The following is a 22,046-nucleotide window of genomic DNA, read 5'->3' on the forward strand; positions in this document are numbered from 1 at the left end:
CACTGACTGTAACAAAATTCCAAAATTTGAACAGAAGAACAGAAGCATCTGGTTACAGAAGTATATTCATACATTTCACAAATGTTTCAGTATCCTCTTCTCCCCCCCCCCCCCCCCCCCCCCCCCCGCGTGAGCTTTAATTTGAATCCCTTATTCTCTTACCAGCATGCCCATAAAGGAGGTAAGGAAAACATTGACCAAGTCTGTTTCAAAATCTGTCCTTGGCATATTAAGTCTCTTTATCTTCTTTTCCCCTCCCTTTTCATACTTGATTTTTTTTTTTTTTTGCTTTTTTTTTTTTTTTTAAACAGGAAAAAGAGAATGGAAAGGGGTGAGAGGAGAATAAAATTAATTGGGAAATGGTCTTTTGGGATTTGAAAGCAAACAAGATGTAAGAGAGGCCCTCTTTGGGGATGACACAGAAAACAGTGATAAAGGCTTTCGGGGCCTGACGTTACTGACGGAAGCTCCAGCTGCAATGAAAAATCAGTCTCAATGTCATGTCTTGGCAAGAGAGAGCTCTATCTGCAGGGAGTTGTAAATAAAGACTGAAAGACTCTAACAAACAAGATGGAGAACAAAACCAAAGAAAAGATTCTATTACAAATTTTGATGAGTGAAAAATCCAAGACCATTTCAGTGGAGAAACAGAGAACCTTTTCCGGTGGAGCCAGCTATGGACGCCACATCTGCCGCCCAGAGAGTGGCTGGCAGGGGTCCTCCCCGGTGGGCGAACAGCCAGGGTTCTAAGACTGGGTCACCTTCTCTGGAGCTGTGGATTTATTTCTCCTGATACTTGAATAAAGGAGGGCCATGGATTTCTTAAGAGTACAGAAAGTGTTCTTTCAATCTAGAATTTCGATGATTCAGGGAAAGAGGGGACCTGCTTATACTCTATGACCAAAGCACTTCCCAACTCATGGTGAATCCTTTACTCTCCTGATTGGTGGTAGCTGTGCTGCCCTGGATCTGGGATTAACCAAAAAAATGCTTTGGATTCTGGAAAATATACTGAAGAGGCATTTACACCACTCTTACCTAGGAGGTATTTTAGGCGTGGCTAAGGCTCCGGAGTAACCTTAATTTTCCAAATACTGAGTTTTTTTTCCTCCCCAGCATCTTTTCCTTTTCATTTCTTTTTCCAACCTTTCAGCAAAACAATAAAACTTCTGAATGGATGTAACATAGGGACATTTTCATGCAGTATTACTCAAAAACTGTCACAAATATATGAAAGCACCAGTCACAACACATGATTTACTTATACTTGCAGAATCAAAGCTATCATGTACAAATGTTAGGAATAGTGATAAGAGAACAGAGACAACCGGCATTTTTTGTCGTCGTTGTTACCATGAGGATACACCATGGGGAACATCTCCCTAAACATTTTGGGGGCTCTTCCTGGGAGTTCAATCTTACAGACAAGTCCAGCCTTATCTCCAAACTACTATAAGGGGGAAAGTTAGAGGAAGGAAGGGGAGAAGGAAAAAGGAAGAAAGGCACAAAGACTAAACATCGATGCCATGACACCAAACCATGGCTACACTGGACAACTCAGCTTATCAAAGGGTATTCTAAAGACAATATTCATTCCAAGAAGGTCATACATATCTTAGCTCAGTACAGCTGTTGGTTTTCATTTTTATTTTTTTAAATATAAAGCAGAAACATAAGGTTTTGGGGTAGAGATAGCAGAAAAGAAGTGACACCAATTTTATTTTTATATATTCCCCTCCTCCAGGCAGTTCTGCAGAATCAGATCTCTTAACTCAGGATGTGGATCGGCTCGCATTCTCGTAAGGGGACCAGTTCTTTAAACATGCATAGCCTGGAGTTTCCAGGATGGTTCTCCTCGCTCTCTTCAAATGCCGTGGACTAGAAAGGCGCCCACTTTGCTAAAAACTCTACATCAATGTCCCAGGAGCCCAGAGGCTCTTCAGGCTCCTCTTGAAGACTTAAAGGATGGCGCAGAAAAACTTCTTCTCCCTAAATGGGTTTTCTGACGCCGGGACAGGGGTCAGCAGGGGATCTTCCTTGGCATGCGCTTCACAGTAGGCCATCAAGTCTGCAGCTGCCTTGGACACCTGGAAAGAAAGACAGAAAGAACTGAAACTGTAGACAAGGCATGGACTAAGAGTTTGGTGCGGTTTGGAGCCCTGTGGGCATCAAGGGCATCTCTGTCAGCGTGAGAGGCTTGAAATCAAAGTGTCAGCAGGAGTCGTGGTCTATGTATACCATGGAGTACTACCCAGCCACAAAAAATGGGGAACTAATACCCTTTGTAACAACCTGGATGGAAGTGGAGACCATTCTTCTAAACAAGGTATCACAAGAATGGAAAAACAAACACAGGTACTCACTATTAAACTGGGACTAACTGATCAACACTCGTGCACATGTGGTAGTAAAACTCAGCGGAAAGCAAGCAGGTGGGAGGGGGTGAGGAGATGGGTAAATTCATATCTAATGGGTACAATGTATGCTTATCTTGGTGAAGGGCACACTTGTAACTTTGACTCAAATAGTACAAAAGCAATTCATGCAACCAAAACATTTGTACTCCTGTAATACTCTGAAATAAAACAAACAAACAAAAATAAAACAAAATAAAAACAATCCCCCAAAAACCCAAAAAACAAAAAACACCAAAGTGCCAGCAGGGCTGGGCCCTACTGGAGCTTATGAGGGACAATCTGCTCCATGCTCCTCTCCCAGTGTCTGGCAGTTGCTGGCGATCCTTGACGTCCCTTGGTTTGTAGATTTATCACTCCAATCTCTGCCTGTTTTCACAGGGCATTTTCTCTCTTGCGTGTGTCTGTGTTTACATGGCATTCTCTTCTGTGTCCAAATTTCCCATCTCACCAGTCATTGCATTAGGCCTACCCTAATCCAGTATCACCTCCTTTTAACTTGACTACATCTACAAATACTCTATTTCCAAATAAGGTCCCATTCCAACATTCCAGGTGGGCACGACTTTCAGGGGATACTATTTAACCCAGTATAGCATATTTCTGTAAAAATCAGTCTCGCTCTTTAACAGACATTACAGTGTTTATAAAAAATATTTTTATTGTGCTCCTATTTTGACCCAGACATTGCATTCAATTTTCTCTTTTGATCTTCACAATAATCCTGAGGTAGGAATCATTATCCTCTTTTTATGAAGGAAAAATTGAGGCTCAGCAGATTACATAAATTGTTCAAGGTCATACAGCAAAGCATGTGTAGGAAAAGAACATGAACCCTGATGTTTTGCCATTAAGCCACAGCCCTCTACATGCAAACTACTCAAACGCAGGAAGAGTTCCAAAGGTTGAAACTGAGATTCTTTATGAAAGGCTACTATGACAAAATGAAACAGTTTGTTCATGTCTTAGCTCCCCTGCATGAAAACAAAGGAAAGGCTTCCAGACTGAATCAAGATCACTTTTTTTGTGTGTGCTTTTTACTTGTTTGAGCAACAGTCATTATTACATCAAACAGGAGCTTAGCTGTTAAGCAGCAGAAACTGTAAATCAGTAATACCTAAACCCCACTTGTTAAGAGATCCAGCACCACCCATCCCTGCTCATTTGCAACACCCACACGCAAATATGCAGCACGGCTATTCAAAATCTTTTTTATGATTCAGAAAGTGCTATACTGGGAAAAATTAATAACTTAAGAGTTGCTCATATCTTATATTTGAACACTTGATTCAGAATGGTTTTCTTCTCAAAATATACTGTGCGTTTTATCTTGTTTCCTCAACTAGATTGCAATGTCCTGTAGGCGATGGTCCAACACAGTGTCAGAACCCAATAGTAATTAGAATAACAGCTAATATTAAAACTCAGCCCTTGCTATGTGTTAGAACTGTACTAACCACTTTACACACAGTATCTTATTTAATCCTCACAATAACATTATAGGTCACATTCTATTATTATCCTCATCTTAAATATGTGAAGTGGAGGCTTCATTAAGTAAGTGTTGGCCCCCGGTCTCTCTGTTTCTGACTTCATCATTATGAATGCTCCTCCTATCCAGCCCCTGGCTGTCATCCTTGTCCCTTACCTTACGATGAGTCACAGTAACAGTCTGCGTAGCAGATCTTCTTGCTTTCTGACTAGCCCTGCTAACGTTTTGCACATAGTTTTTCTTTTTTTATACATTCCTGGGCCTGTTTCTTCCATTGAGATTTCCCCAGTAACTCTACAAAATCTTTCCCTTTTCTGTTCTGTTGTTTCTTTCTCCAAAAATATCTCAAATTTTGCCCCCTTCCTGTTATCTCTGTTGCAACTACCCTAGCTCAAGCCTCCACTTTCTCTCTTCATGATTACTGATAACTTCCTAAATAAAAAGTGATTAATTCAGATTCCACAGGGATCCATGGATAGAACTAAGGGGATGGTCTGTGAACTTCAGTAATACAAAAACCTACTGCTTTATTTTCACTAACCTCACCTGGAAATTTAACATTTCATTATAAATATAGACAACACACTACAGTAGCATTAGCAGTACATGTGACTTAGTCACTGATAGAAATCAGATATTTTCAATCACATAGTTACTGCAGACACCTTGACATTGCATTTATATTCATCCACTTTATGTTTACAGACCTTCTTTCAGGTCCTATATAATCAGTTAATAAAGGAATACATATATATATCTCTCACATATTTTTAAAAAATTGATATTTAAAATATTTTCAAGTGTTTTACACAAATATTCTAATGAACTATTTTTCAATGTAATTAGTTTCCTTTGTAATTTAAAAACATTATTGTGAGAAGGGGACCACAGGCTTTAGCAGATAGCCAAATGGGCCGAGGGCACAAAAAACTTTAATAATCTCAGCTCTAAATGACTTCCCTGCTTTTATAACTGTGCCAGAAGGAATAATCTCTGTACTGAAGCTAGAAAGACATTTTAAAACTATAAATTGGCTCACACCACTCCCCTATTTAAAACCTTTAATAGCTTCTCATTGTACTTTGTAGAAAACCCAAACTTTATAAACTAGCCTGTGGGTTCTGCATATTTTGGGTTTACCTCTCTCTCTCCAATTTCATGTTGTGGCATTCTTTCCTCCCCACAAGTCTCCTTTAATTTTCAAAAGCTCCAAGTCCTTTTCTGCTCGAGAGCTTCACATATTCAATTCCCTGAACACACTTCTCCCGTCTCCTCAACAGGCTGACTTCTTCTCTTCCCTCAGGAGTCAGCAGAAATATCGCCTCCTGGTAGAACCTTCCCTGATTACCTCATCCAAAGTGACTTTTCTCATTATTCTCTCTTTTCATTCATAACATTCACATGATCACAGTGTATAATTATGAACACTGTTTATTTGCTGTTTACTATTTGTCTTTCCCTTTAGACACTGTGCTTCATGAAGGCAGGGGCCACACCTGTTTTATTCATCACTGTAACATCAGTGCCTGACACATAGTAGACACTCAGTGATTGCTGAAGGGTTTCTCAAATCTAATCTTATTCAACAGATACTCTATTTCACTAATAGCTACTGAGTGAGTACCTAATATGCCAGGTACAGTTCTGGACACTTTGAATACACAGGGAACAAAATATACAAACATGCCTGTCCCCACAGAGCTTATATATTGGAAGTATTCTATACTTTCAATCCTGGCTATGGTGGAGAAACAGGGACAATGTATATCCTCCTGCCTGAAATACATGAAGAAGTTTCTAAGTGTTAGACAATAGGCAGCACAGGCCAGTGATCCTTAAGAGAAAGGAGATAAGATAAACCCTGTAGTTGCCCCAGCTTACTGCCTGCTATGGCACAGGAAGAAGTGCCTAGAGTTCAGCAATCTCCCTGAGTCAAGGAGAGAGTAACAGAGAAGAAAGTTACACAAGGAGAGGAAGTGATCCAGAGGCCTCCAGAAGAGTTCTCCTGAGTCTTTAGCTGAATACTGATCAGCATATGTGTGGGAGAAAACCATTTGAGGCTATGCAAAGAATATCAGAAAGGCTCAAGTGAAATAATCCCTGGAGATCACATTGGGCCACAGTAGTTTGTGTCCTCATCAGCCAGAGTAGAAAGATCTACTCTCCAGATCTCCTCTAACACAGAGGAGCTTGAGTCCTACAAAGGGTATTGCTTCAGTATATATGCCATATAGCCCTAGGTTAAAAGCTGCTGGAGACCTGCCTATCCAAATTTAAATGTAAGCCTTGAATAGATCAAAATGTTTCCAAGTAACTTAACTGCACTCTAGAACAAAACCCCAAAATATTTGAAGGAATGTAAAAAATTACAATATGCCACAAGATAAAACTCAAAATGTCTATAACTCAATAAAAAAATTAACAGACATGAAAATAAGCAAGAAAAAAAATCTCTCCCATAATGAAAAGAAAAATTATTCCAAAGGAAAAAAACCTAGGAATGACACAGTTGATAAAAATTAGTAGATAAGGATATTGTTAAAATAACTACTATAAATATTGACCATAAGATCAAGAAGGTAGAGGAAATCAAAACATGATAAAAATAGACATGGAAAGTACTAAAAAGGCCCAAATCAAGTCTCTAGAGATGAAAAATAGATTGATGGAATTAGATACTGCAAAAGAAAAGATCAGTGAGCTTGAAAATAGCAATAGAAACCATTCAAAATGAAGCACAGAGCAAAAGCAGACTTAAAAAAATGAACAAAACACATTGAGCAAGGAGATAACTTTGAGTGGCCTAATATACACATAATTAGAGTCCCTGAAGGACAGGAGAGAGATAGGGGGTGGAGGAGAAAGAAGAAAAAAACATTTGAAGACATAATGACTGAAAAATTTTCAAATTTAATGAAAATTACAAACTCACAGGTTCAAGTAACCCAAGAAACCCCAGATGAAGAAACATGAATCAAACTGCACCAATGTACAGCATAATCCAATTGCTTATATAGTATTTGAGTGAGAGAATGGAGAGAACAGACAATAAAACATAATAAACAGTTACAGAGAATGTTGGGAGGTAGTAAGTTTTATGAGAGGATGAAAAATTAGAGCAGAGTAAAAGGGACTGAATGTGTGTGGGGGGGTGGGGAACAGGTTGCAATAGTTAGGCTTGAGAAGGTAATCAATCTCTGGGTAAAAACTTACAGAATAAAGGTTATAATAAGAGAAATGGTGAGCCATTGAATTATATTACAGACAGAATAGTATTCTATGGGAGTTAAGGGTAGTGCAGAGACTATTCTGGAGGCTACTGCTGTAATCCAAGTGACAGGTAGTGATGGTCCAGAATGGAGTAGCAGCACAGGTGGTACAAAGACTCTGGATATACAGCATTTGCATATAGAATCACCAGGATTAGATGTAGGGTATGAATAAAAAGAAGAATTAAGACTAGCTCTAAACTTTTAGAATAAGCAAACAGAAAATGAAGTTGCCATCAGTTGAGTTGGATAGGACTACAGGGAGAGACTTTTTTGGGGGGAAGATCAGGAGTTCAGTTTTAGACAGGTTGAAACTGAAATGTCTATCTATTAACTATATGGTCCTGGAGTTTGGGAGAGAGACCTGGACTAGTGCTATACATTTGAGAATTAAATCCACAGAGATGGTATATAAAGCCTTGGGAGTGAACAAGGTCACTGGGAAAGTAGAGAAGAACAGGGTCTGAACCCTGAAGCACTCCAATGTAGGAAGCTGGAGAACTTAAGAGGAACCAGAAAAGGAGAATTATAAGAGTGAAAGTGGAGCATATGGAGAACCAATAAAGAAAGTGGTTTCTAGGCATAATGAGTCATCAACTATGTCAAATGCTGCCACTATGACAAGTAAGATGAAAACAGAGAATCGACTACTACATTTAGCACTCTGGAGTCACTGGTGCTCTTGATGAGAAGCTTCTGTGGAATGGTGGGAGTAGGAGCCTCACTGGAATGGGTTTAAGAGTGAGTGGGGCCTTCTCCTCCTCCTCCTTCCTGAACAATTTAATCGTAAAACTATTTATTAGGTGGGAGCAAGTAAGCTAGGCTTCCACACTAGGTCGGAGACCCATGGTGGGATGTCAGAGCCCAAGCAGAGTGAAGAGGGCACCTGTGCAAGGGGCAGCTTGGTAAGGAGTAAGTACAGGGGGCCCAAGCAGGATGTGCAAGGCATGCATGTGGGGATGGGAGGCCATGGAGTGGAAGCTTGGCTCTCTACAGGGAAATTATCAAACAAGGATAAGGAGAGCCAGGTGTCTCATTGTCAGCGAAGGAAATTATAAATATATGGAAAGTAGAAAATTAGAATGAACCCTGCAGTGTAGGATAAGAATTGATGGTGTTGGTATGAACACAAGGTTACATATATATAGAGTTACAGAAAGAAATATAGATGTAAAGAGAGTGTGTGTGTGTGCATGTATATGTGTGTGTGTGTATCTATGTGTGTGTGTGTGTGTGTGTGTGTGTGTGTGTGTTCTCTAGGTCTGTCCGCTAAGAGGATCTGGAAGCAACAGCACTTCAGCAATGAGCACACTTAGCATCTAGATCTTGGTTTCTAAATACCACTCTCAAAAGAACCAGTGCTCTTTAGGCAAAAGGATGATTCCAGAACTGGGGCAGGGAAAACAAGAGATGCCTAGAACATCTGTTTGTGCCAAAAACTAAAGATGTGCTCAAAGCATGATGGAGGCATGTCAAAAGGACACAGTGACCACTTTCAATCTGTGCCAATTTAAACATCAAAATAAATTATAGCAGCACATTATAAACCACTGAATAAAAGAGGAAATAATGAGCTCATGTCAATATGATTAAATAAATTAAAAAGCCCGGAATGTTGAATGAGGAATGGTACAGTTATGTAATCTCAAGTGACCTCCCCCAAACTCCAAATACTTTTTAACTACAAAGAGAAAACTAGTAGCTTTGCATGGAGAAACCTGGAAGACATCACATTAGTCAAGTAATCAAAGTCAACATCACCAGTAAGTGACAACTTGAGATCATGTTCCACTGACAGAATACAATGAAATGAATACTCCATCAGAGCTATGATACTAATGTAAAAGTTTTGTTACCTGAATTTAATCATAGAGAATTATCTGACAAACCCAAACTGAGTGGCATTCTATGTAACAGATAGCCTATCTCCTTCAAAAGTGTCAAGGTCATTAAAGTCAAGGAAGTCTAAGGAACTGTGCCAGACAGGACAATTATTGTAGCACATGATTCTGAATGGGGTCATTTTGCTAAAATGGACATTCCTGGGATAATTTGCAATACTTAAATGGAATCTCAGATTAGAAGGTAGTAATGTACCAATGTTAATTTCCTGATTCTTATGACTGTATTATGATTATGTAGACGAATATATCCTTACTTGTAGGAAATAGATGTTAAAGTATACAGAGGTGATGGACATCTTTTGACAACTTATTCTCAAATGGTTCAGGGGAAAATGAAATTCTTTGCACCATACTTGCAACTCTTCGGTAACTTTGAAATTATTTCCAGAATAAAAATAACGTTTCAAAAGAAAGGGAAAAAAAAAGAGACAATGAACATGGATAACCTTTTTGAAGTTACACCACAAAAAAGAGCAAACAAATAGGGCATTTACTGGAAGGGGGGTTCAAAAAAATTCAAATTTTATTTAAGATGGAGAAATAACACTATGCTTGTATGCTGATGAAAATAATGAAGAAGGGAAGCAAAAATGGGTGATATAGGATAAGAGATAAACTGGTGGAGCAGTTTCCTGGTTAGGGAGATGGGATCTGATGCACAAGTGAAGGAATTCACTTCTGATAACAACAGGGATCTGCAAAGATTGACAACTGCTGAAACCCAACTATCCAGAAACCTCACCAAAGCAGACTGTGGCCAAGAGGGAGGGGGGAAGGTGAGGGGGACCCTAGAAAGCCTCAATAAAGCCCACCAGACTATGAACCTACTCTAGGCAGACACTCTGACAGCTCCAAGATGCAGCAGTTGTAAGGATAAAAACCAGAACCCCAAACTTAAACGAAATGTAGGGATATAGCTCCAGTTTCATGACATCCTGAAATTGCTACACATCTTAAAATTGATGTTGCAAAATGCTTGTAAGCCATCAGGCAAAAAAATGAGGACAGGCAGGTTGTCACTGACCATGCATGCGGCAAATTGCCTGTGCATTAAAGCTATCAGTCATAAAATCACTCCTTCAGTTGGGTTGCCTGCATTCATGAAGCCATGCAAGGTTGACTTAACTTTAATTTGTTGCTTTAAAAGACTTCAAAGATTATACTGGATGGAAGCTTGAAATGGGAAGTGTATATAGAAAAAACAATCAAACTGTTTTCTCCTGCTCTATATTCATACTGCGCTCAATACTTCTCTTCTGACACCAGATGTGTGGGGTTTCCCACAGCAAGCAATTCTCTGACACCACTTGGGTATCCTACAGTTTAACTCAATTCTGACACTATCTCTGAAGAGACAGCATCAGATCCGAGAAGTTAAGGGCTCAGTCTCACAAAACTGCCCCCTATTTCAGGTGCTAATCGCAAGTAGTAGGCCTCCAGGCTACCCACAACTTCTGTCCTACCTGGCTATAAGTCAGAGGTTCTCCAACTCTGATGATTTGCTAGTGTCTCACGGAACCCAGGAAAACAGTTTACTTGCTATTGCCAACTTATTACAAAGGATATAAACAGTCAGATGGAGAGAGATGCAGGGCAAGGTTGGAAAGGGTCCTGGGCACAGGAGCTTCTGTCTCTGTGGAGTTGGGGTGCACAACCCTCCAAGCATGTGTTCACAAACCCAGAAGCTCTCCAAATCCTGTTATTTTGGGATTTTATGGGAGATTCATCAGGTAAGCATGATAGATAATAAACTCCATTTCCAGCCCTTCTTCTCTCTATGGAGAAATAAGGGATGGGGGTGGGACTGAAGGTTCCAAGCATCTAATCATGCCTTGGTCTTGCTGGTGACCCATCCTTATCGTGGAGCCTGCCAAGAGTCACCTCATTAGAACAAAAGATGCTCCTAAAATCCAGGAAATTACGTAGGTCTCAGGAGCTGTCTCAGAAACCAGGGTCAAAGACCAAATATTAGAACAAAAGATTCTCTTAGCACCTCTATTTACAAAGTCTTTAAGAGCTCTGTGTCAGGAACCAAAGGCAGAGACCAATATACGTATTTCTTTTTACTTCACAGCAAGTTACCTTGAACATCAAAGATTGCCTGTCACAGGCCTGGCAATGTAAGTGAAGGCAAAAGAAATGGCCAAACCTCTGGGAATAGGTCATAGCATTTTTAAACTAGGAGAGGTTGGTCTGACATCTGTCTAAAAAGGTCTTTTACTCAGATCAAAGCTGCTGGCTACTTTAAAGAAAGGCTTTATTTTTATTTGAATCATTAATGTGTAATTCAAGTAAGGAAAATTAAAAACATCTATGTTAAGCAGCAGTAAATGCAGAAGAAACTTCAGAATTCTTTGATATGTCTTGGAATTATACTGAAAATATGAGAGGTGCTAAGGAGAGCAAGATCACCAATGTAGGGAATGAAAAGCAGCATGTCAACATGATGCCTGCATCAGTCATGACGTCTGCATCACCATAATGCCCTACCTAACATGGTGCCCTATCAGACATGGTGCCCTACCTACCCATGGTGCACTACGTAACATGGTACCCTGCCTAGCCATTGTGTACTACCAAACTATGGTGCCCTACCTAGCCACTGTGCACTACCTAACCATGGTACCCTACGTAACCATTGTGCACTACCAAACTATGGTGCCCTACCTTACATGGTGCCCTATCTAACCTCTGTGCACTAGCTAACATGGTGCTCTACCTAGCCACTACCAAACCATGGTGACCTATCTGGCCACTGTGCACTACCTAATCATGGTACCCTACCTAACCATTGTGCACTACCTAACCATGGTACCCTACCTAACCATTGTGCACTACCAAACTATGGTGCCCTACCTTACATGGTGCCCTACCTAACTACTGTGCACTAGCTAACATGGTTCCCTACCTTACATGGTGCCCTACCTAACCACTGTGCACTACTGAACCATGGTGCACTATATAACATGGTGCCCTACCTAACCACTGTGCACTAGCTAACATGGTTCCCTACCTTACATGGTGCCCTACCTAGCCACTGTGCACTACTAAACCATGGTGCCCTACCTAACCATTGTGCACTACCAAACTATGGTGCCCTACCTTACATGGTGCCCTACCTAACCACTGTGCACTACCTAAGCATGGTGCCCTACCTAACCACTGTGCACTACCAAACCATGGTGCCCTGCCTTACATGGTGCCCTACCTAACCACTGTGCACTACTGAACCATGGTGCACTACATAACATGGTACCCTACCTAACCACTGTGCACTACTGAACCATGGTGCACTACATAACATAGTACCCTACCTAACCACTGTGCACTACTGAACCATGGTGCACTACATAACATGGTACCCTACCTAGCCACTGTGCACTACCAAACCATGGTGCCCTACCTAACACAGTGTCCTAATGTAACCATGGTGTCTTACCCAGCCATGATGATCTATATTATCATGATGGTCTCATCATCACCATGATGGTCTGTGTTTTCATGATGGCCTATATCACCATGATACCTGCATTACGGCCAGTGGCCAAAGGTGAGACTAAAGGATCTTTGCACTATGATTGTGAAGAGTGCCTAGGATCAAACTTTGATTGTGACACAAAAGAAAGAATAATTGTATAAATAAATATTTACTATTTTTGTATTTGTTAAATAATGAATGACTATTTTAAGTAGTCTTCCCCTCCCTGCTCCTCCAGGGTGACATTAAACTGATGACACTTATCAATAGCATCTTTTAAAAAGAAAGAATAGAATAATTTTCCAAACAATCGTCATCAAGAAAAGTATATTATATTTAATTTATTTTATTTAATAAAAGAAGAAAGACACTCAATATTGTCATCCAAAATAGTTACATTTTTAAGGGAGACTTCATCTGGCCTAAAAACTGGGCTATTCAGGAAAATTCATTTCCCAAGGATTTCAATTACCAAGGATTTATAGTACTACTTCTACAGCTGCTTAAGTGGGATGCATAAGACTGAGTACATACTTGGTGCTTAACAAGTATCTACTGAGTTTTAAAAAATTGCATCAAGTCTCATAAAAATGAATTTTTATATTCCATTATTAATGTATGCCTGAATTCAATTTTAAACTTTTTGCTTTGTTTTCAGCAAATTAAATCAGTTAGGACTAGCCATCTTTGACCACAGCCCTACCCTCTATAAATCCTTTAATATATTTTACTGATTTTTATCATTCCTAAAATTACTCTCAAATTGGCCTATAAGGAAGACTGTATCCCATTTTATCTAATAAAATTGAACACAAGCATTTTAGAGGAAGGATGTTAAAATGCTGGAAAAATACCTTAAAAGTCTCAAACCTAGGATATATGTCCTCTCTCTAGTACCAAGCATGTTGTCTAAATGACCCATTTCTCAGTGAAGAGCCCCACGACATTCAACTCAAATCTATTATGAGTCAATAATCAGAAGGATAATTTAATCATTAGAAATGCTCAGATTTGGTTTACTAACTTATATATATTTGTCAGTCATTAAAAATCAGTCTTTTTAATGTTGATACCAAAAAGAAGGTATACTATAAATACTAGCTATTTATGATCATATGATATGAAACAACTTACTTTTCTTTAAAATGACCAGTTTTCAAATTACATTTGAATTCTCTCCCATTACCACAGTTTTATTGGGCCAATTATATTCATGCTTAGAATCTCCAAATCTGTAATGTGATTGGGAATGAAAGTCATGAAAAATACAGTTCCTAATGTCTTATTATATGACATTCATAATACATAAACCTAAAGCTATCTACTAAAAAAAGTGCTTACTGAATGCCTTTGTGCCCCAGCACCATAAAGGATTCAAAGAAGTAGACAGCTCGGTCTTTCAGACTATGTAGTCTAGGCCGGGCACGGTGGCTCATGCCTGTAATCCTAGCACTCTGGGAGGCCGAGGCGGGTGGATCGCTCAAGGTCAAGAGTTTGAAACCAGCCTGAGCAAAAGCGAGACCCCATCTATACTATAAATAGTTAGAAACAAATTAATTGGCCAACTAAAAATATATAGAAAAAAGTTAGCCAGGCATGGTGGTGCATGTCTGTAGCCCCAGCTACTCAGGAGGCTGAGACAGAAGGATTGCTTGAGCCCAGGAATGTGAGGTTGCTGTGAGCTAAGCTGATGCACTCTAGCTCAGGCAACAGAGTGGGACTCTGTCTCAAAAAAGAAAAAAAAGACTATGTAGTCTAGTTGGAAAATTTATTTGATGAAGGTGAAATTGATCAGTAAATTAATTACTAAATATGGTTAGAACAGAAAAAGAGATTCAGGAACAAGTGGGGATTTGGGTTGATCCCTAATGGAAGAATAAGATTTGGACAGGCAAAGAATAAGAGGAAGGGTGTTCTCAGTGAGGGACCCAGAATCACCAGCGAGGTGGAAATTTGCATAGCACATCCCTGGAACAGCAAGGAGAACCAGTTAGAAATGTCTATTGGGAATATTTTGGAAAAATAAGAAATAAATTTGACATTTTTATGTGAAGTCAATTTATGGAGCACCTAATTAGTTAAGAAGCAATGATTTCACCCATGCTCTTGGCCTTGGCTTTCTTTTGCTCTTATATCTGCATTATTTTGCATAATAGTAACAATATCCCTCATCAAAGAGCATCTTTCCAGCTTACAGTGATTCCCATACACGTGGCTAGGTTCATTCCTACCGTGTTTATATAATGTGGTCCAATCTTAATGTCAGTTGAGTGAAGGTGGAGATGGTTTATTCTTACTAGAACAGAGATGCCACTCTTGGACTATGGAACGGAGACTGAGAGATTGAATCAATCTATCTCTGGACCATGAGGTGTGATCCTTGGAGCTGTGAGCAGCCATCTTGTGTCTGCCACATGGACCTTGCAGCTCAAAATCACTCTTCCCAGGAAAAGGAAGAGGGGGACACCCCGGGAGAAGCAGAAACATATGATGGTGCCTGCAGTTCCTAGTAGCTATCCAGTTCCCACTTCCACTGCTTGCCCATTTTCACTTCTGCTCCTAGATTCTGACACACCCTGTATCTTTTATCATCAATCCTTTCTTTCTGCTTAAGCTAGCTTGGGTTGGGTTCCTATTATTAGAAACCCAAAGAGTCCTAATACAGTGGTGAATCAAGAGATTTACTGAAACTCTGCTGTCATTTACTTTTGTGTACATTCCCTCCACTTGTGCTGTAAGGACAAGCTTTCTTTTATTTTGTCTTTGCTCAATGGTCATGTGAGTATATTGCTGTTTGATTTGTCTAAGTGTCATAGAACACAACCTCTCTCTATCCCTTTCCCGGACCCCCTACCCATTTTCCTTTTATTTCTCTTTACTCTCTGTCCTTGAATGAAATACTAACAAAGAAATACAGAAAGGCTGGGAGTATAATTTACATATGCCTGAGGCTTATGAACAGATAATGGGTTCATTATCCCAAATATCCCAGGATCTGTGATGTAAAGGGATAGAACACAAGAAGGTTTAAAAACCAATATGTCATTCAGATCAGGTGGGGCTACTCTATGCAGCTGGAGTTATTCTGGCGCCCACATGAGGGATAAAGCCCCTCCCCTACTTAAGGGGCCCTCAGCAGCTCCAGTGCCACTGTGCCCCCATGCCTCCTTACTTAAGAGTCCTGTTCTTTGTCGTCTGAGCTGCAACAGATTCTGCCAGATGTGCATAAAGCCATTGCTATCCTTTATAGCTTGAAGAGGTCACTACTCTAACTGGAAAATCGCAAACCTGGAAACTTCAGAGAAGCCCCTTCCTGCTGGCAGCATTGTGCACAGAAAGTAGGTGAAGAAGCCTGAGTGCTCAGAAGCCTTGAAGGGCCTCCTACGGCAGATAACCAAGCCCTAAACCAGCTAGCTGACAACTGTGTCAACACAGTCGACATTTTATCCAACAGCTACACTAAAAATAACCTGTCACTTCACCACAGCATGCCTGCCTGGCTCGGAGGTGCCGAATAAATGCTGAAATACAGGATGCTGCTGTATTTCCAACAATTTCAGGTCTCATGATGTCAAGGGATTCAGAGATTTGAATGTGACGATCGTCCAGGAAGGCAGCCACTGGTGCTTAGTTTATTGGGCTACTGTTTTGTCTTTTTTAGTAGTGATGCGTTTGTGTCTGTTCAGAGGGCAATCAAGGTGTGATGTTGGCTTGTTTCTGATGACATTTGGTAATTATGCTTCTCGGATAACTTATTTGCATCTGTAATAGGTCTCGTTCTTACTTTTTATAATCCCTACTAGGTTGGAGATCTTTAACTACTTTGATTTAAGCGTCCACTGTAGTAGATAGCCACAGATGAACACGCACAGCCAAGCGTCGACTTTAGCCGACAGCCGTGATATGACTTTTCTAATTTTTCATTTATCAAAATAAAATTGTGAACATTTAAAAATAACGTAATGGAAACATAGATGTATATGTTACCTATTCTGATTTACATTACAAGTGAAGCTGCCTGTAAAGTAAAACAACCTTTCAATGCTTTAAAGCTTTCATCATCACACAAGAGCAAAACGGATCCGTCGTCAGTGCACAGCACAAACTATCGTGCGGACTGTGAGTGCTGCCTGTGGGCAAGGTTTCCCGGTCTGTGAGCGCCGTACCGAAGTGGTTAAGGGCAAGAATCATGTCTTTATCTATCTCCGTATCTCTAGAACCTCACAAGTCTTGGCAATTTACAAAGCTCTCAATAAAATATTTATTAGATAAATAAATGAATAACTGAACAAACAGCAAAATACAACCTTATGATGAGGGTCTAGAAAAACTTCTGAAAGAACACAATGACTGGTCTGACTCTTCAAGGAGTCAGTGCAGTTAGCATCAGTAAAGGTTAAAGGTAGAGAGTCAAAGGAGATTGAAGATTCTAGGCATTCGAAATTTCCATCAAGGGAGCTGAAGGCAGTTCACTATGACATCCAGGAGAACGGATGGGGTGAAGCTGAAAAGATGGGCAGGGCCGGAGGAACCTTGTATACCCTGCTAAAGAATTTGAATTTTATTTTACAGGTCATGGGGAATCATGAGACGATTTTCAGTGGCAGAGGAACATAATGAGATTTTCTTTAGAACGTTTTCTTTGGCCCCAGTGTGGAGGTCACTGGTGGCAGAGACGGAGGTGGGCTGCAGAGAGCAGGCAGGAACCCCTTGCAGTCAGCCATTCAGGCGACGGACGATGAAGTCTGACCTATTGCTGGGAAGGTCTATTTCTGTTCTCTTTCTTCCGCCATCAGTTTTCACTCCACACCAGCACATCATGTTCTCCTTTAGGAACAGTGCCTGGGGACACCAAATAGTAACAGGAAATGCCAACCGCGATAGGGCTTCACCAACTTTGATCTCAGCTGGGCCACCCCAACAGGTAAAGTGGTATTTTCCAGAGGCCCATGGACTGAACCTCCTCTCCCTCCAAAAATAACTGGATGACCCTTTCTGATAACCACAATCCTTGGGCCACCTCACTTCTCTCAGCAGTTCCTGTGCCCACCTGTCACTTGGTAGTTTTTCGTTCTCTTGGAAAGGGAATGAAGAAGCAAAAAACAAGAGGCAAGACAAGAGAAGAGGAAGGTGGCAAAGGAGGCTTTATTTATCTCACTGATGAATAAAGAAGAATTAAAGCTGTTAAAGAAGAGCAGGAGCTGATTAAATCTTGTGACCTATTACTAGGAGTCAAATTTTACAAAGCAAGTTTAGGACAGATGAGAAAATGTCCAAGGATAATTGCTCAACTTATTTAGGGAGGAAGATGAGCTCTCTCTTCACTCTCTAGCACACACTCAATGGGTCAACTTTTCATTAGAAATCTACCAACAAAGGGGTTTGGATTTAAAGTCTTGGTTCAATATAAATTAGCCCCAACTTATAGCAAAGCTTTCAGGTTCCAGGTCTGGGAGTGTAAGAGAAAGAAGTAGACCGTGAACTTCCATTAAACCTCTATGTTGTTTGACTTCTTAGGGAGACAAGGTGTGACTTTTGTGTTTTTTAGGAAGAAAAATCCAATAAAGTATAAAGAAGAAAAAAACTAATAACCTGCCACGATGATTAGAAGGGTTAGACATGAAAAATAGACACATAACCTAAGAACCTGAACCAGAAAAATAGACACATAACCTAAGAACCTGAACCAGGACAGAAAGAGTTAACATCCAAATGAGAAGAGGCTATCCACAAGGTCAAGGAGGTGAACTGGGAGACTGATATGTTTTATGTATTCTCCAATTTCTTTGGCTGGAATTTAGCCATGAGCCTGTTTTGCTTTTTTTGTTTTGTTGTTTTGTTCTAAAATCTACAGAGAGAATCATTTTAATTTATTCTATCATTTCATGCTGTAGAAATCTGGAGAAGGCAAAAGACACATTAGAAAAGGAAACTTCTGCCTAATCATTAAGCTACTCTCTTGTCATTATTGGTTTCAGTTATTGGTTTCATTATTGGTTTCACTCTTTTCATTATTGGCCTCTCTATGGAAGAGTAGTCAGATGACAGATGGCTGCAAATCATGCTCCTTATAATGAGGCTAGATGAGGTGTGGGGTCAGGCTGTCCTCACCTTTATCCTGTCGATGTTGGCTTCCATCTTCAGCTGCTCTACCAGCTTCCTGGCTTGTGCTATGCTGGCAGTGTTGTTGCTGGCCATCTGAGTGCTGGATGGATTTTTCAGACACACTACAAAAGAAAACAAGGAGGAAGAATGTTATCAGAGAATCCATATGAGCTGCCAAAGGTGCAGGTTCACCAGAACCCAGGAAATACCAGAACCGTTGTCGTAGCCAGGCCCGGCTCCTCCAGCCCTCTCCATCTGTGGTCAGCACTATGTCTGACTGGCAGGCAGACCAGAAGATGTTTGATTTTTCCAACCCTCCTTCCCTCTCTACCCAAAGGAGAATGTTTACCAAATCAGGTAGAATAAGACATGCTGCCACATTAAGACAGCAAGCTGTTAAAATTATCTGAATCTTTAAAATGAGTTCAAAATGGTAAGGGTGACACTGTACATTATTGCTGTTGTTGTTCATCTGCTACTATTGTCAGATACCACGTTAACTGCCCTCAGAGGATGAGTGAGGGCGGGCGGAGGGATGAATGGTAAATTATAAACTCCTTCAGGACCAAACAGTGTTACAGTGTTCTCCTGATGGGCTCAAACCCCTCCCTTCTGGTTAACTGTGACCACTGCAGCCTTTTCTACTGCAGAGACACTGCCATAGGAGGCTTGGCTTTTCAGGGTCACTTAATCCATCACGGTTGGAAATAGCCACTCCTCTCTACTCTCTCTGAAATATGGCTTGATTCGCAACTATCTTCTTTGCTTGCAATTCTTTGGAACATATCTATCATATCAGGGGGCAGGGATCGCCATGTCTAAACTGGTAAATACATCGGTTAGCTCACCAGTCTTATTCTAAATTCAGCACAACAGACTTATTACTTTTATAAATATGGCAAAGGAACATAAATGTTTCGGAGCAGAGTTCTGTGCCTATGGAGATTGCAAGGTGGTTTCTTTGGCCCTGCCTGACCCCCTCCCCATCTGTGCTCCCCGCCCTCTTCAAGTCCCATCCCAATTTTGTTTCTCTTGTCACCCTATCTTGACCCACGATCTCACTTTATTTCTGTTGTTCATCCTGAAAAAGTATCTTCTTTTATTTTCAATGCCCATTTCCCCCACATTCTGAACGCGTCTTGCTCTGTGTCAAGGTGCTATATGCTGTTTCAGGACATCTGTGTAAATTGGCCCCTTGAGGTCACTGACATCCAATAGCAAAGCAATATCTGAGAGCTTTGATTTGACCAGAATGCGTGATCCAGGAAATGAGAAGCATTAAACACTGCCCCAGTCAACACCAGCAGACTCTTGTTCTGAAGACATTATCTCAAAAACTGTGACTCCTGCTAGCTTTGGGAAATCTTTTTATCTAGGGATGAAGTAAGATCAGGTTACTTATCTTAAAAAGACAGAAAACCTGGGGAAGGAAGAATAACCCATAACAAATTCTGTACATAAATTTTTTACCTGCTCATTAAAATCAAGAAACAATTTTTGTTTTTCTTGTACCAGAAGTCTATAAATTATCTCCTCTAATACTTATGTATTGATATCTAATTCTTCAAGACAAAAGAAGACACTATGTAAAACTTTCTGGAAACATGCAAGGCCCTGCATAGAGAGTGTTACTTTATAAAGAATACTGTAAAATAAGCCACCCAAGAGCATTTATGGAATAAATTGGAGGGATAATTGTTTCCTCAATTTTTTAAAAGAGAGTTTGGAGACAATAAAATGGGAGGAATTTTTGAAGTCACAAAGATCTGTGACCTCTACTTTCATATGCTTGAAGATCAAAGGAGGAAGAATTGCATATAAAAACAAAACAAAAAAATAAAATAAAAGGAGGCTTTAAAAACCATGATTTCATCAGCATGGTTAGGGACCTAAACATCTTAGTCCTACAAGGAAATAATATGCCTTACAATTAAACAAATAGCTAACAGCCTAGGAAGACTTCACAGGGTCAAGATGGAGTACTTACTTACCCACGCAGTAGGTTGGCCCAACTCTTTCATTCATCCAAAGTTGGAAGCAACCATGATCTACAAGACCCCGGACACTGTTCTGAGAAGCTAATGTTTATGCCATACTAGAATTCATTCATCACACTGGGAATGCAGATTATTCCAGAATTACCAAATGTTCCTTGGGTCTGCAGGAGCTTTGGGAATCTGGCCAGCTGCTCTTCAGCCCTTGAATTTACACCAGATCACACAGTGACCTGCAGCAGAGACCACAACCTGCCTCCCAATACCTCTTCCTTTCTTCTTCATTAGTAATGACAATTTTTATTTTTCTTTTTTAAACAGAGACCACAGGAGCCCTGAATTTTAGCTAGGTATATTTTGCTGAAGTATACACTCCCCAGCCTCCCTTACAGGTAGGAATAAGTTTTGGCCACACACACACAATGGAATATTATACAACACATAAAAACACACATTATTATACACACATTATACACACATATAAACACAGACTATTACACACATATATACACACACATACATAAACATGCACCACATTTTCTTTATCTATTCATCCACTGATGAACACTTCAGTTGCCTCCATGTTTTAGCTACTATGAAAAATGCTGCTATGAACATGGGTATCTAAATATCTCTTCAAGACTCTGCTTTCAATGCTTTTGAGTATATACCCAGAAGTGGAATTGCTGGATTATATGGTAATTTTTTTTTGAGGAACTGCCATAACTGTTTTCCACTGTGGCTCTACCATTTTACGTTCCCACGTGGACAATGGTTCCAATTTTTCTATATCCTCACCAACACTTGTTATTTTCTGTTGTTTTTTTTTTATAGTAGCCATCCTAATGAGTATGAAGTAGTTATCTTGTTGTATTTGCATTTTCCTAATGATTAATGATGTTGAGCATTTTTCATGTGTTTGTTAGCCATTCATGTATCTTCTTTGGAGAAATGTCTATTCAAGCCCACTGCTCATTTTTGAATGGGCTTTTTGTTATTGCTGAGTTTTGAGAGGCTCTATATATTTAGGATATTAATCCCTTATCAGATATATGGTTTGGAAATATTTTCTACCAGTTCTGAAAGCTAGAAGTCCAAGATCAAGGTGCCAGTTTGTGGGCTGCCTTTTTACTCTGTTGAACTGTCCTTTGAAGCACAAAAGTTTTAATGTTTTGGAAGTCCAATTTGTCTAATTTTGCTTTCGTTGCTTATGTTTCTGGTGTAACATACAAGAAATCATTGCTATATCCAATGTCATGAAGATTCTGGCCTATGTTTTCTTCTAAGAGTTTTGTAGTTTTAGCTCTTTTGTTTAGGTATTTGACCCATTTTGAATTAATTTTTTTCTTCTGCCTGTGGCTATTCAGTTTTCCCAGCACCTCGTTGAAAG

At 40.0% G+C, this 22,046-nt stretch overlaps 1 protein-coding gene across 3 annotated transcripts in view; it reads right to left on the bottom strand.

Annotated features, from left to right (window-relative positions):
- Positions 1 to 1,624: 1,624 nt before the first annotated feature.
- Positions 1,625 to 22,046, bottom strand: part of GNG2 (G protein subunit gamma 2) — a 105,896-nt gene continuing 85,474 nt past the window's right edge. For all 3 annotated transcript variants that reach the window (XM_076004028.1, XM_020285826.2, XM_020285825.2), the window contains 2 exons: positions 18,669 to 18,784; positions 1,625 to 2,087 (listed from right to left, as the gene is read on the bottom strand). In XM_076004028.1, the coding sequence (XP_075860143.1) occupies positions 1,959 to 2,087; positions 18,669 to 18,755 (216 nt within the window). In that variant the 5' untranslated portion in view covers positions 18,756 to 18,784 and the 3' untranslated portion in view covers positions 1,625 to 1,958. The remainder of the gene's footprint in view (positions 2,088 to 18,668; positions 18,785 to 22,046) is intronic.

The sequence above is a fragment of the Microcebus murinus genome, chromosome 6 (assembly GCF_040939455.1).
Source record: "Microcebus murinus isolate Inina chromosome 6, M.murinus_Inina_mat1.0, whole genome shotgun sequence".
Classification (NCBI taxonomy): Eukaryota; Metazoa; Chordata; class Mammalia; order Primates; family Cheirogaleidae; genus Microcebus; species Microcebus murinus.